The sequence below is a fragment of the Cottoperca gobio genome, chromosome 18 (assembly GCF_900634415.1).
Source record: "Cottoperca gobio chromosome 18, fCotGob3.1, whole genome shotgun sequence".
Classification (NCBI taxonomy): Eukaryota; Metazoa; Chordata; class Actinopteri; order Perciformes; family Bovichtidae; genus Cottoperca; species Cottoperca gobio.
In genome coordinates, this window is record NC_041372.1 from 9938008 (window position 1) to 9952159 (window position 14152).

General features: G+C 42.8%; 1 protein-coding gene across 1 annotated transcript; it reads left to right on the top strand.

Annotated features, from left to right (window-relative positions):
• Positions 1-442: 442 nt before the first annotated feature.
• On the top strand, positions 443-11284 carry LOC115024075 (active breakpoint cluster region-related protein). The gene is made up of 22 exons (XM_029455467.1): positions 443-602; positions 768-880; positions 1468-1572; positions 2746-2979; positions 5796-5903; positions 6003-6057; positions 6138-6190; positions 6363-6500; positions 6632-6753; positions 6848-7004; positions 7091-7210; positions 7308-7383; positions 7592-7687; positions 7913-7987; positions 8159-8253; positions 8595-8696; positions 8992-9155; positions 9417-9556; positions 9830-9964; positions 10111-10216; positions 10344-10485; positions 11081-11284. The coding sequence occupies exons 1-22, from the start codon at positions 551-553 to the stop codon at positions 11180-11182; spliced, it is 2490 nt and encodes an 829-aa protein (XP_029311327.1). The 5' UTR covers positions 443-550; the 3' UTR covers positions 11183-11284.
• Positions 11285-14152: the final 2868 nt, after the last annotated feature.

Here is a 14152-nt window from a genome sequence, read left to right on the forward strand (position 1 = left end):
TCAAACAAATGTATATTTATATTTATTGTTAAATGCTTCTCCCAACTGTCATTGGCTAATATAACACTTTTCAGCGAGTACTATTAATCAGATTTTGACAGTTTTCACTGTTAATCTGTTATCATGAGTAGCTCTTGTTAGATTTTATAAACTGAGAGTAGAATTAAACTCTAAGCTTTATGTTATATGTGCGTCATGTTATATGTACATGGCTGGTACAAACTACATCTCGAGTATAATGTAGGCTGTGGTCAGAAATACAGAAATATAGCAACTAGTTAATATGCAATAGTGGAGATTTGATAGTAAATACTCTGCAGCCGATGTGTTGAAATGGTCACATTTACAGGAAGCGAAGTGTAACTGTGGGAATGGATTAAACGTCAGGTGCCAGTTCTCATCGGCTTTAACCAGACAGACAGGAAGTTGTATTTTTCCTTTTTTGAGCACACTTTACAGAAAGAGGAAGTTTGTGTTTCCCCAGCTGACTGTGTTCACGAGCTGTGTCTCCAGAGCTCAGCCTGCACTTAGAGAAGACCTCCGAGCCCTGATGGACGTCTACCAGGAGGCTGTGTGTTATCTGGAGTCACAGCGAGTACCGGGTGAGGGAAGGAGACGTGTTTTGTTATGTAAAGAAAAAGCTTGATGTGTTTTCTTCTCTGTGATACTTGTGTAAAGAAAGAAGAAGAAGGGGGGGGGGGGGGAAGCAGATATGGGAAATTCCACATAGTACTACATGCTGTGCATTGTTTGTGTTTGTGTGTCAGTCGTAGTTGAAGCGGAGCTTGAAGTCCTGGAGGAGGATGTGTTCCATGACGAGGCAGAGTCCTGTCTGCTCTCTCCTCTCCGCCATGAGAGCTTAGACTTCCCCGACACCCCCGTGAGTTTGCGAGGCTTCACATGATATCTCAGGAACACCTTGAGGGAATTTATTCTACTTTGGCACAAAGGTCCACTTGGACTCAAGGATGAAGTGATTAGAATTTGCTGGACAAAGGTCAAAGTTCAAGGACACTGACCTCACATTTGTCCAACCCTTGTGAACGTGACGTTTTCTTCTGTCCCCAGTATGTAGAAAAGAATTGAAGAAGTTACCATTGTTTATACCACACATTTGATCAAGGTGGCAAATACAGAAGTTTCAGTTTTATTACTCCAAATAGGGACATATTTAATGTTTTATGGCCTAGAAAGTAAATGTAGTGTGTGATGCCGTGACAACCATCAGTGTTTATCTGATTAAAATTCAACTTTATTTTATTTACTCCCTCAAAAATCATGACTTTGCAGAATATCTTTATCCTAGTGAATCTTTCCACTCAACTGTCTTGGACTTTTCCTAATTGTAATGTCGCCATTTCAAAAGTCAATTATGGCGCCACTTGCAGTGTAACTGATTGAATGAATTGTCACAATACTGATTTTGAGACTGACTTTAGTTTATTGGTTGAACGTCTGTGATTTCAGACGTTATGCAGCCCGAAGGAAATGTTGGACAGGAGGCTCATGGTGCTGAAAGGCATCCTGGAGAGTGAGGAAGTTTATCTCAGAGAGCTGGAGGCCCTGCTGATGGTAACACACACACACACACACACACACACACACACACGCACTTTAAAATTAATTCCCTTATTTTAGCGGCAAAAAAAGGGAAACCCTGTTGATACAATTATTATTACGGTTAAACTTCCCCTTTCCTGTACTGTTTACGCCAAATACAAAAATAGATTAGCTTTTTTTTTTTAATGTAGCCCAACAGCTTTTTACTTTACATGAATGCTCTTTTGTTTTCTATGTGTTTACTGTATCTGAGCTGCTGTCGCGTGCATCTGGTTAGCATTGTGTCATACAAGACTATGTGCAGAACTCACAATGTGCTCAGCTTCCTTGTTAAACTTCACCTTGTTCTCCATCACAGACAAGGTTCCTCTTTTTTTCTCAAAAGAATGAGAAGACACGCTCGTGCCTATAGTTGACGTGAAGCTACGGCTAGCAGCCGTCTAACCTAGCTTAACATAAAAAAACATTTAGCTGTGTTGTGGGGGATAGTTTGCTATGAAACTGACTGGGACCAGTAACTTCCTCGCAACTGGTTTATAGACAAGGAATGCTAATGCTAGCTAACCTGGCTAGCTGTCTCCCCTTGTTTCAAGTCTCTATGCTAGGCTTAAGTAACCTGTAGCTTAACTATATGTTAACTACAGATATGAGAGTGGTATCAATCATCAGCAAATAAGTAGTGTTTACTCCTGATAAGAGTAGAAACAGATTAAAGGCAGCTTCTTTTCTTCTTCTTCTGTCTATTTTCTCTGCTATTAAAAGCAAACCCGGTTCTGCATTCGTACAGAATGTGACTAATTTAACCCCAAACAAAAACGTGCATTTGAGAAATGATTCAGAAAGGTGACGTTTTGTCTGTGGTGTTGTCGCTCAGCACTGTGGGTGTGTATATTTTTCAAACATGCTGTGTATGCTTGGTGTTATTCAGCAGTGGGTTGAGTGTAGACCTATGTGTTAAAGTGGAGACGCTGCTAATACGCATGCAAATGAAGCTTTGGGTGTTGTAGGAAACATAAACTGTGCACTTGATTCAGTATGTTCACACGTTCTTTTTTTTCTCATCGCTCTATTTTAATTTCTCTTATGTCTTCTACACACCAACCAGTTTGTCTCACCTACATTGGTTGGCCTTTAGCCTCTCTGCTTGTACAACTCAATTATTTGACTTCTTTTATTTTCCTGTAGCCCATGAAGGCTCTGCGCGCCTCGGCCGGGACCTCCCAGCCAGTTCTGTCCTGCAGACAGGTCCAGACTGTTTTCTACCAGGTGCCTGAGATAAGAGACATGCACCAGAGTTTCTACTGTGGCCTGAAGGACCGGCTGAGCGCACACTGCCCGATTGAGCCTGGCTATTGTGAGACAGGAAAGATGAGCCACACAGGCTTTGCGCTGATGGTGGGGGACCTGTTTCTGAAAATGGTAAGTTCTCTAGTGCAGTGGTTTTCAAACTTCTGTGGCCAAGGCACACCAAAGACCAAGACCACCTGCGTTCATATCCAGGCAAAATATCCTCTATAACACGTAATACCACTGTCATCACTCTGTGAACATTTATCTATCTCCTTCACACTAGCAGAGAGCCTTTGATGTGTCACACCCTAATATTTCCCACCATGCGCAAATCGCTTTGACAGATTTCTTTTTTTTTAATGATTGTTTTATTTATATTTAGGCCAAAGCATGTAAGACCTATTGTTTCTATATTGTGAAATAAGTGTGTAGGACAAAGTATCGATAAAGTAAAGTGTTTCCAAGCGCTGCGGACCTACGGGAAGGACTGAAGTAAATTACAAATCATTCATAACCTTTTGTACAGTTAAATGCAATAGGCCTAATTGTTTCAAAATCCATCATGAGTTGAAACCAAAACAGACATAAAAGGAGAGTGAATATTGGACTAGCATTGCATTAATGTTTATGTTCACTTCATTTATATCGTCATTTTATGCTGTGGTTAAAGCACTTTCTGTTGCCCGAAGTGGATAAATAATTAATACCACTTTAAAATCCATTTCCCCTCTTTTAGTTTCACATCAAATTATTTTATTCCACACTGACAATATCATATTCTGTATCATCAAGTCTTCATTGAAGCATTACTGTATGATGTTTATAGTGAGTGAAATATTCAAGACCCAAGAGCCAAGTAAGTAAGCTAATTAAGTAAGCTCACCAAATGACGTGCGCTAATAAGAATGACAAAGGAGTAAGTTGCCCTGCACTAAAACATTTATCAATTTAAACAATACTTGGGATCTAGAAACAGAGGGAGACAAGAGTACTTTTACTGTAATAACTTTATTAAGAACATACACTTCATTAGTTTCTGTTGTACAAATACATTTGCACCAAACTGTCAGTGCTTTCATACACAAAAGACACAACGTTTTCTTTTTTTACCCCGTCAATTCATGTGGCTGACCTGAATCTTGTTAATTTTGCAGAGCACTGCTGTTTCTTTCTCCAATGAATCAGACTCATGAGCCTTTTGTAAGACATTTTTACTGGTTGAACTAATAACATTTACAGGATTGCTTCCAGCAACTGCTTCAATTCAATTAACGATGTAATTAGTTGCAGCAGTGTCACGATTTCTGCTGTGAAAAAGGTCGTTTTCATTATTTTAATTTTACACTTCCCCCCCCACACTGTCATAGAGAATAATTAAAGAGCTATAGAAAGAAAAGTTTAATCAAGTCACTGCCACATTTTGATTAATGTATGCCCACGAGATAAGTGTATATGCAGAGAGCCACGTGTTCCATGTGGCGCCAATGGTATGAAATGGTGTACACTTCCTGTCTCCTAAGTGGGCGTGGTCTAATGTATTTATTTTATTTTTGGGGGAATTTTTATGCCTTTAATGATAGTTGAGTATAGATTGTAAAAGGGGGAGAGAGAAGGGAAACGACATACAGCAAATGGCCACGGGTCGGACTCGAACCACGGGCCGCTGTGGCAAGGACTCACCCTCTGTCCGTAGACCCTCGCATCGCACAAGGAAAGACTCCCTACCCCACAATTAAAGGGGGGAAAATGGAAGAAACCTCAGGAGAGCAACTGAGAAGGGATCCCTCTCCCAGGACAGACAGACGTGCAATAGATATCGTGTGTACAGAATAAACAACATAGTACAAATACAACACATCTATGTGACAGAAATGATGATGTGATCGTATTTAATAGAATCCAGGATGATGTCAAAAAACCTTCCCGTTGCCTAAGCGTCAGGCAGGAACAGGGCAATAGGCGCAGCCACGATGATCCAGGCGTAACCTTTAATAGTGGCAATCTGCCAGATGAGAGACACAGAAACTCCAGGGATGATACCCCGAATGATGAGTTAGTAACATGCATTCAAAGGACATGAATGCATTCAGATAGAGAGAGAGAAGAGAGGTGTCCCCCAGCAGTCTAAGCCTATAGCAGCATAACTAGGGGCTGGTCCAAGGCAATCTTGAGCCAGCCCTAACTATAAGCTTATCAAAAAGGAAAGTCTTTAGCCTACTCTTAAATGTAGGAGAGGGTGTCTGCCTCCCGAACACAAACTGGAAGCTGGTTCCACTGGAGAGGAGCTTGATAGCTGAAGGCTCTGGCTCCCATTGTACTCTTAGAGACTCTAGGAACTGCAAGTAACCCTGCAGTCTGGGAGCGCAATGTTAGTTTATAAGGTACTATGGGATCTTTAAGATATGCTGGAGCCTCACCATTAATTGCTTTGTAAGTCAGGAGAAGGATTTTGAAATTCTATTCTGTATTTTACCGGGAGCCAGTGCAGATGCAGCTAATACAGGAATAATACGATCCCGTTTCCTTGTTCTTGTCAATACACGTGCCGCTGCATTTAGGATCAACTGAAGAGTCTTAAGGGACTTTTTGGGACAACCTGATAACAATGAGTTGCAGTAATCCAGCCTTGAAGTAACAAATGCATGGACTAGTTTTTCTGCATCATTTTGAGACAGGACGTGTCTTATGTTTGTAATGTTACGTAGATGAAAGAAGGCAGTCCTTGAGATTTGTTTTATGTGGGAGTTAAAAGACAGATCCTGATCAAAGATGACGCCAAGATTCCTAGATTAGATTAGATAATGTTCAATGTGTTGCATGGCTGACTTCTTGTTTTGGTAAGAATTGTTTTTGTGAATTCCTTTTGGTAATCTCCAGGTTTGGATGGTGCTTCACCGTCTTCCCTCCGACCATCCAGTCATCAATCTGTTATTCTGCCTCTGCAGGTAAACCAGATTGGTCTGTACGGTGGTTTCATTAGAAACTATGAGGAAGCTGTTGAAGTTGTTCACAAGTGCACACAGTCGGACCCTCGCTTCCGAACCCTGGCCGAGGTACCACAAACTCTGACCCTCAGAGAATAGGAGCACCTATTGTAACATCTCTGTACAAGGTTATACAAACCTGTCTCACTTTATCTCTCGCTTTTCCAGAGCATGATGTCTCATAATGGCACAGACAAAACTCGGACCAGATACACATTTGAAGGTACAAACTCTAAAAGAGTGTTTTTGTTTTTTGATATCTTGTTGGCTGACGGTGTCTGATTGCTGTCTTTGTTCTTACAGCTCTACTATACAAGCCTTTGGACAGAGTAACAAAGACCACACTAGTGCTGCATGTGAGATAATTCATCTCCTACATATTCTCTGACTATGCTCATCTTGCTTTTGCATTTGCATCAACAATTTGATGACTCATTGGAGCATTGTACCAGGACTTAGCCTGGAGTATGAACTTTTGCAACTTCTCCCCACAATATCTGACTTAGCAACCTCTCTATGACCTTGTAGGACCTCCTGAAGACGACACCAGGAGAGCATGGAGATTACACATTGTTACAGGAGACTCTGAGATTGTCCCGCAGCTTCCTCTTTGGTGTCAACGAGAGTTCACAGTGCAATCGAGAGGTCACGCTCAGTCATGGCATGGTGAGGCCTACACTGTATAAAATACAGCCCAGATGTACAAGTGTTAAGTTGCATATGCACCCTTCCTTGCTGATGCTCAGGTAAGAATCCAATTACACAGCAGAACATGTTGTGTTTGTGTGTAACTCCAGAGGCGTCAGCTGATGCGTGACGGCTTTGTTGTGGACGTGTGCGAAGGGGAACGCATCCTGCGTCATCTCTTCCTTTACACCGACCTCCTGCTGTGCACCAGATTAAAACATGCAACCAGAGGGTGAGTACAGCGAGAGGAAGCCCCTGTGGTTTGAGGAAAATGTGGTCTATGTTTTTGAAAAACAGAGTTCAAAGCTCTGCGTATATTCTTCCAGGAAGCAGGACCAGTACAGATTCTGCTGGTATCTGCCTCTCGCTGGTCTCAAACTTCGCTGGGTTGCCGATCAAGGTCGTTCACCAGACTCACACCATCGCTTACACACCATACGAACAAAGATGTACCTCCTCCGACAACAGCTACGGCAACACGCTGTATGTTCGTGTGACAAATACAGAGAAAAGAGTATGATCAGTGTTTTTTAACAGCCAGTTAAATGATTACATGTGTTTGTATGAAGCAGGGGTCCAGGGGCTTGGCTTTGGCAGCTCGTAGCAGGAAGAAACTGGAGCAAATGGAGCTGATGCTGCTCACACACTCCCCTGTTTACACACTGGAGCTGCACAGCCCTAGTGACAAGGTATACACAAAAAAAAACCCCCTCACATTGTCACGAAGGTTTCAGTTTTGAATAATAAAAGACTGAAATTAAAACGATCTGTTTCGCCTCACTACAGTGTCACACTCTCCTCTTCTCCTCCCTGTATGAGCTTGAAGAATGGAGAGAAGCAATTCACAAACTCACCACAGACAGTAAGTGTACAGCTTTTGGAATTTAAGGTCTCAGGCCTTCAGCAACCGGCTCATACACTAACTACCTCACCTAGATTTTAGTCTGTAAATTGTCAAATAGAAATAGCAGCATTAGCATTACTAACAAGCCTCTTTTTGACAAGACTTAGATTTAGTTACTGTGCTTCTGTAAACTGACTGGTGCCTATATTTACTGTGTTTTTATCAGACATAGAAACTGTCCCTCCAGACCTGCTCACACTCACCAGTGCATGTGTGAAACTGAGAATGACCCAGCAGCCGCCACTTCACAGCACAAACGCTGGTACAACCGCCATCTCTGTGTCAGCCTCTGTCCTATTTTTCTCACGACAGAATCACATCCTGTATCTGAAACGCAATACACTGACGCTGTGAGCGTCCGTTTTGATCTTTTAGTGCTGGGCTTTTCAACACTTCTTTATGTTTTTCTCGTCGTGGTCAGTTTCACTTGTTCAGGACGATTAAATCCAATTAGCTTTTGAAAATGTATGTCTTTGTCTCTCACCAGTAGAGGACGAGGAGTCTCTGTGTGGGACTCTGAGTGTGGCCGTCCACTCTGCCTGCGGCCTGCAGCAACCAGCCTGTATGCTCTAAAGTTTGATTTTGATTTTTTAATTACACTAAATAACCAAATTCTTGTGGAAAATCCCAATGGTATTAATGTAAATGTGTCCTCCAACTGAAGAAGAAAAGGGTCGGTAGGTCCAGAGGTGAACTCCAGATCACTTCACACATGGTTCTATTTTTCTTGCAGGTCTGTATGTGTGTGTAGAAGTGGATGGCTATGAGTTCTACGATAAACAAGCTCAGACACACTCAGTCCACAGCCTCAACCCACATTGGGACCAGGTTATTATTATTATTATTTTTTAAAATACAAAATAATTGAATGTAGGGAGTTCAAAGTGATATGAAAGGCAGATGATTTGTCAGACAGTCCAGGGCGGTATATGACTTCTTCATGTCTAGACAGCTTCCGACATGATGTCGGGCTTCAGTAGGATTTGAAAGTAGGCACTGTGGCCAGACCCTGCCACGCTTTAAACATGATCAGTGGCAGTAAAATCTCAACTAAATCCAACTGGTAGCCAGGATCAAAAGAGCTAAACTAAAACATGAATGCTCCTGTTGTAGCTTTAGGACACTGCTGTCGTTGTCAGTGTTAACACCCTGTTCTTTGTGTCGAACAGGAGCTGTCGTTCCAGGTGGACGGGGCACAGGACCTGAGGGTGCTCTGTGTGAGTCAGTCTGATGCACAGAATGATACCGTCCTGGGCAAAGCTTCTGTAAAGGTATGAAGACGACTGAGCTTTAGCTGCATTAGCATCCGGAAACAATCCTTTGAAGCCAGGCCTTTGACAAACAGCTCAGAAGTGCAGAAAACTAGCGAATGTGATGGAGCATTTAGTCGCAAAAAAGCCAAATATTTCCCTCAGGAGATGGTGGAGACCAAAACGGAGAGAGTGACTTTACTTACATTCACTCTAAGTTTGTGTGTGTGTGTGTGTGTGTGTGTGTGTGTGTGTGTGTGTGTGTAGCAACATGTGCAGTCATGTCTGTTTTCTAATTATTTTCTTTGTCTATCAGTTGGAATCTAAAATCCTGAGTAAGCGATGGAGGAGACAGACTCTACACCTTGGCCAGTTAGAGGTGACTCTCTCCCTGAAGTACTGTCCCCACCCGCTTGAACCACCTAGCTCTAGGGCTCAACAACAACCTATCTTCTGTGTCCCCATTGAAACTGTGGCTCAGTAAGTCCCTGGAATACTAGAAATGTTGTCGCTGACCCTGTCTGGGCTCATGGGGGTGTCTAAAAGGAAAGTTTTATTTCCCTCATGCGCTGTTTTGTACTGCTTCGCTAAGAAGTGAGCGGTTTGTTGTGCAGTAGAGTAGTATGACGTGAAGCAGAAGTGGAAGTGAAAGTTTTATGAAACGATACATTTGATATGATGTAACATCTGAGGGGGTTTTTTTGTTTGTTTTTTGTTTTAATACTCTCAATCCTCTGGCAGACGGGAGGGAGTGCTCGTCCCACATGTGGTGCGCTGCTGCGTGGAGGAGGTGGAGAGGAGAGGCATGGACGAGGTGGGCATCTACAGGATTTCGGGACTCACCATTGACATCAGCACGCTCAAGACTGCGTTCAACAGCGGTAAGAATTACACAATTCCTCCTCTGGGGACCATGAATATCCTAACAAAACTTCACAGCAGTCTATCCCACAGTTAAAGAAAGGTTCATGTTATATTCTTTGGATGGCCCATGTTTGTTATGCATGCAAAGAAAACAACTCACGCTGACACCATGCTGTATCTTATCAGCTACGGCATGAGCCATTTTGTTCTTGCGCTCAAAGGAAGGAAGTGCACGCTCAAAGAAGATGCAGTAATATTGATCACAATCATCATGTGTCTGCCCCGCTCAGATCTGCGCGAAGCGGTAACCATGCTGAGAAGTGCTGAAGTGAACGTCGTCTCTGGTGTTCTCAAGCTGTACTTCAGAGAGCTGCCGGAGCCTCTTATACCCACTGAGATGTTCCAGAGTCTGGCCAGGACGCTGGGTAACACACGTCACAAAAAACATGTCCTTCACTGTAACCTGGAGGAATGAAATGAACTCTAACCCTAATTTCAACCCCCTTCTTTTTTTAAATGGCCTCTCAGCCAAGTTTAAACTTCACACGTATGCGTTTTCTGTCCCCTGTAGACATCCAGGACATAAACTCCCGGCTTGTCTCCATGTTGTCTCTGCTGCACTCCTGTCCTGACCCCAACCGCCACACCTTCCTGTACCTCCTGCACCACCTCCAACGGTCTGAAAGATGATACCCTAAGAGAGACCGTGTATTCTAGTACTAATCCCATTGAACTTTGTGTTTTGCTGATTCCAGTTTACTGCACCTTTTTTTTAATATTCCTTTTTAATATTTTTTCCCCCAGAGTGTCAGAGAAGCAAGACGTCAACAGGATGTCTCTGCGGAACCTGGCTACAGTGTTCGGTCCGAGCCTCTTACGCCCCCCTGTGGCCGGACAGGGGCATGACGGCCCCTCCATTGACATCTCTCTGGAGGTGGTGGTGCAGGTGGGAATGTAGCAGCGAAAAGTACTATTTGCTTTAACAACAGTTCACCACATTATCTGCCAAAATAAGGTATTTGCTTTCTAAACAGTTGCATTTGTGAGGATGATATTTATTTATTTATATTTAATTTTTTCGAATTCTTTTAGAAGAATTTGTCTAATTTTTAATAATGATTTGCAGCTGTTTTTATGTCATTAATTCATTTTTTTAAGCCTTCTCCACAATTATTATAAGGAAATGAAAAACAAAAAATATCAACCAATTAGTTTTTAATTTAATTTTAGTTGCTAAAACCTCCAAAACAAATGTCTATAAAATAAATACAGAAGACATGACCACAGTCTTTAAACATCTAGACAAATTAGCTTAACCTTTTTGAAATTAAACCAGATTTATTATGTTTAATTAGCTATATTAAACTAAACTATTAGGGTTAGGCTTCAAATAATGTACAATATATTATAATAAAAATATGTAAAATAATTCACTTTACTTTATAATAAGACTTTTGAATGAGTTTGTATTTCGGCAAAGTATTTCCAGAGGAACATACATGTTAAATGATACTTTACAAACTTCTCTGTGTGCGTTTCAGGCCCAAGTGATTTTCTGCTACCTGCAGTGCAACAACCTCCCTGAAGCCCAGACCTCTCTGCCACATGACACAGACGCTGAAGATGAGACCACCCACATGTGAGACCACCATCAGTGTCACGGCTGGCAGCAAATTCAAATACTGTGTGTGTAAGGAAATATCAGCGAACTCTAAGACAATAAAAGTATTTATTGATAAAAATAATGGACTTTGACTGTGATTTTGTGCGTCCTGTCACTTTTTCCAACCCCATCCCATAATGTACAAATCTGGACACCAGTACACTAGATCAGCAGACTGATAACTGCACCCAGGGACTCCCTAAAATGCACTATACGTGCAGATTGAGTGGTGGCACAGGGAGTAATGTGAAGTTAAAATGTGCTTGAGGAAAAGTCAGCGGTGCACATGTTGTAAAAAAAAAAAAAAGGTCAGGGGTCACCTACGCGAGCCTGAAAACCAATCGGTTACGGTTCAAATCCAACTAGACGGAGTTCACCATGAAGTGTACGCCCTATAAAAGTCACTCACACACACACATACGACCCATGTTCGACCCATCCACACCACAGATGGGGCGTCTCTCTTCAACCACACCACCTGGGCAGGCCGGGCTTGTGTTACCCTCAACCTTTTACCCCCCCCTTGCTCTTTTGATCACTAATCCTGCAGCCCGACTGCACTAATAGACTCTGTGTGGACGCCATAACAACATCCAGAACCAAACTGAAAGAAAATGGAGGCTCACCCTGCTGCCCTCTGAGTCATAAATCACCTGTCCCCTGTAACACGGTGGCTGCCAAAATAAAGTTCCGCCTGGCGACTACAAAGACAAAATGAGGTTCAGGCTTCAGACTACAAAGCCGAGGAAGTCCTGAGACGTCCCAGACGTTTGTGACCAAAGACCGGAGCAGACGACTGGTCGACACCTGGAGCTGGTGGGAACATTTCTGGACAGCACTTGTTTCATACAGCCGTACATACTGAGTCCTTACCAACTGTCTCGCCTACAAAGATTATACAGCCACGTTATTTATGTGGAAATAAGGTGCTACATATGGTGGAAGAGTCATTTGTATAAACGTAAGGTAACAGACCAACTCTAAATGTTCACTGTTAAGGTAAAATGTTGGTCATTAGGGATGAACCCCCTCTGGTATGACTGTAGTCTTATGGAAGACATCCTTTTACATATGTAATAACTCTGCAGGGTGGAAGTTTCTTTGTTGTGCAGTGTGCAAAGAGGGAAAGAAAAGAGATTTCCCTCCATGACCTTTTGCAATAATTAGTAGGACATGTAAAACAGCAAGGGCTGCTTGTGTGCACATGTTTGTAGTACAGTATATATACCGTATGTGTGTGTGTCATAATGTTGCTGCCCGGAGCTGTGCCATGCTTGATTAGTACTAATCTAGCTGGGAGTCAGGTTGCTGTGTCGGCGGCGTGTCTGTATGGAAGGCATGCAGGCTGCGGATCACAGGGATTGACCCTCTGCCTCTCAGGTTAACAGAAGCCCTGTGTGTGTGTGTGTGTGTGTGAGTGTGTGTGTGTGTGTGTGTGTGTGCGTGTCCTGAAAACAGTGCGATGGTGAAACCTGCTGAACTTAGACTTGAGCTCTTGGGTGAGAAACTTGGTGTGTGTGAGGAAGAGATGTACACTACAAGCTTTGAGAGTAAAGTGAAAATAGAAGCGTGTGTGTGTGTGTGTGTGTGTGTGTGTGTGTGTGTGTGTGTGAGAAAAAGGAAACGAGAGCATGTAAATACAACTGTGTGTTTGCAAGCGGTCTAGTTGAACTTTGGCTCTGGCTGTGGTGCGGGAGGAGTCACCTCTCGTAAAACGTACCCTCAGCAAGTTGTAAACATAATACCACACACTCACAAGGAGAAGAAGATCCTTAGTTTCAATATGCAACCAACACAGTGGGCCGGCCTTCCTCGGAAAAGAGTGTATTGTCGTTTTAAACGTGACGCGCTCCCCCTGCAGCAGAACGAGCCGCAAGCTTAAGTTGTCTGTTAGTGTCTGTGTAAGTGTGTGTGTTTGGGGAGTTTCAGGATCAAACCCTCATGTCGACAGAGGCTGCACCGAGGAGACGACCACTGACAGGTGCTTCCTGCAGCAACGCAGCAGGTGCTTCGTCACACACACACACACACACACACGGGCCCCTAAGACATGATTGTGGATGTACGGACACATACGCTTTGTCTGTCCCTTCCCCCCTCTTACCACACACACACGCGCACACACAGTTTGTATTATTATACATGTGCGGATGTGAGCCGTAACCCTGCACTCTAATGTATATGATGACTGTTACAGCCGCTGCGTCGCTGCAGTTGTCATAAGTTGGTTGTTTTTCTTTTCATTTCTTTGTCTCAGCGGTCCGCTCCATTAAAATTAATCAAATGAATCATTTTGAGTCTCAATTGGTTTAACTTTACTTAACTTATGACGTATATTCGTAGGCCGACCCGGTTAGTTAGCATCACCCTGGTTCCTTCGACAAAAAGCCAATACAATATTTCCGTTTGATTTTGGATTATTGCAAACAAACGTTTCTGATACTTAAATCAACTGTCTGCTGCCGCTGGAAGGAACGTGATGAGAGTGAACCAAAACAAAGAGCTGAAAGACACTAAACATCTTTGAATAGCGGAGAGGAACTGCAGGTCACTCTGAATGTGTTCATGTTGGAGGATTTCCCTGGTGATCTGCTTTACTTGCAGATCATAATCAAAAGGATGATCGTAAAACAATATATTTTCGGTATATAGATATATAAAGGGACCCCTGTAGATTATGTTGGCCTCAAAAAGCTGCTGGAAGAAGCTTGTGAAGATATTTGAACCTCATGGGTATTAAAAAACCCCCACAGACACTCGATGTACTATATGTTCAGTCCCACTAAGCGTTCATCAGTCAGCGAGTCTATTTTTCTCTTTTTATTTTCAATCACAGCTTCAACACGGTGGCACAGCCAATCACTGACGCCGCCACTACCAAAACAACATGGCTGCTCAACAAATAGGAGCTCTTCCATCTGTCTTAATATACCCTCCACACCGCCACCGC

Excerpts from the sequence above, each read along its gene's own strand:
- LOC115024075 (XM_029455467.1), top strand. The coding sequence starts at position 551 with ATGGACGTCTACCAGGAGGCTGTGTGTTATCTGGAGTCACAGCGAGTA. Across the intron at positions 1,573-2,745 it reads AGCTGGAGGCCCTGCTGATG|CCCATGAAGGCTCTGCGCGC; the intron begins GTAACACACACA and ends ATTTTCCTGTAG. Across the intron at positions 8,254-8,594 it reads TCAACCCACATTGGGACCAG|GAGCTGTCGTTCCAGGTGGA; the intron begins GTTATTATTATT and ends TGTGTCGAACAG.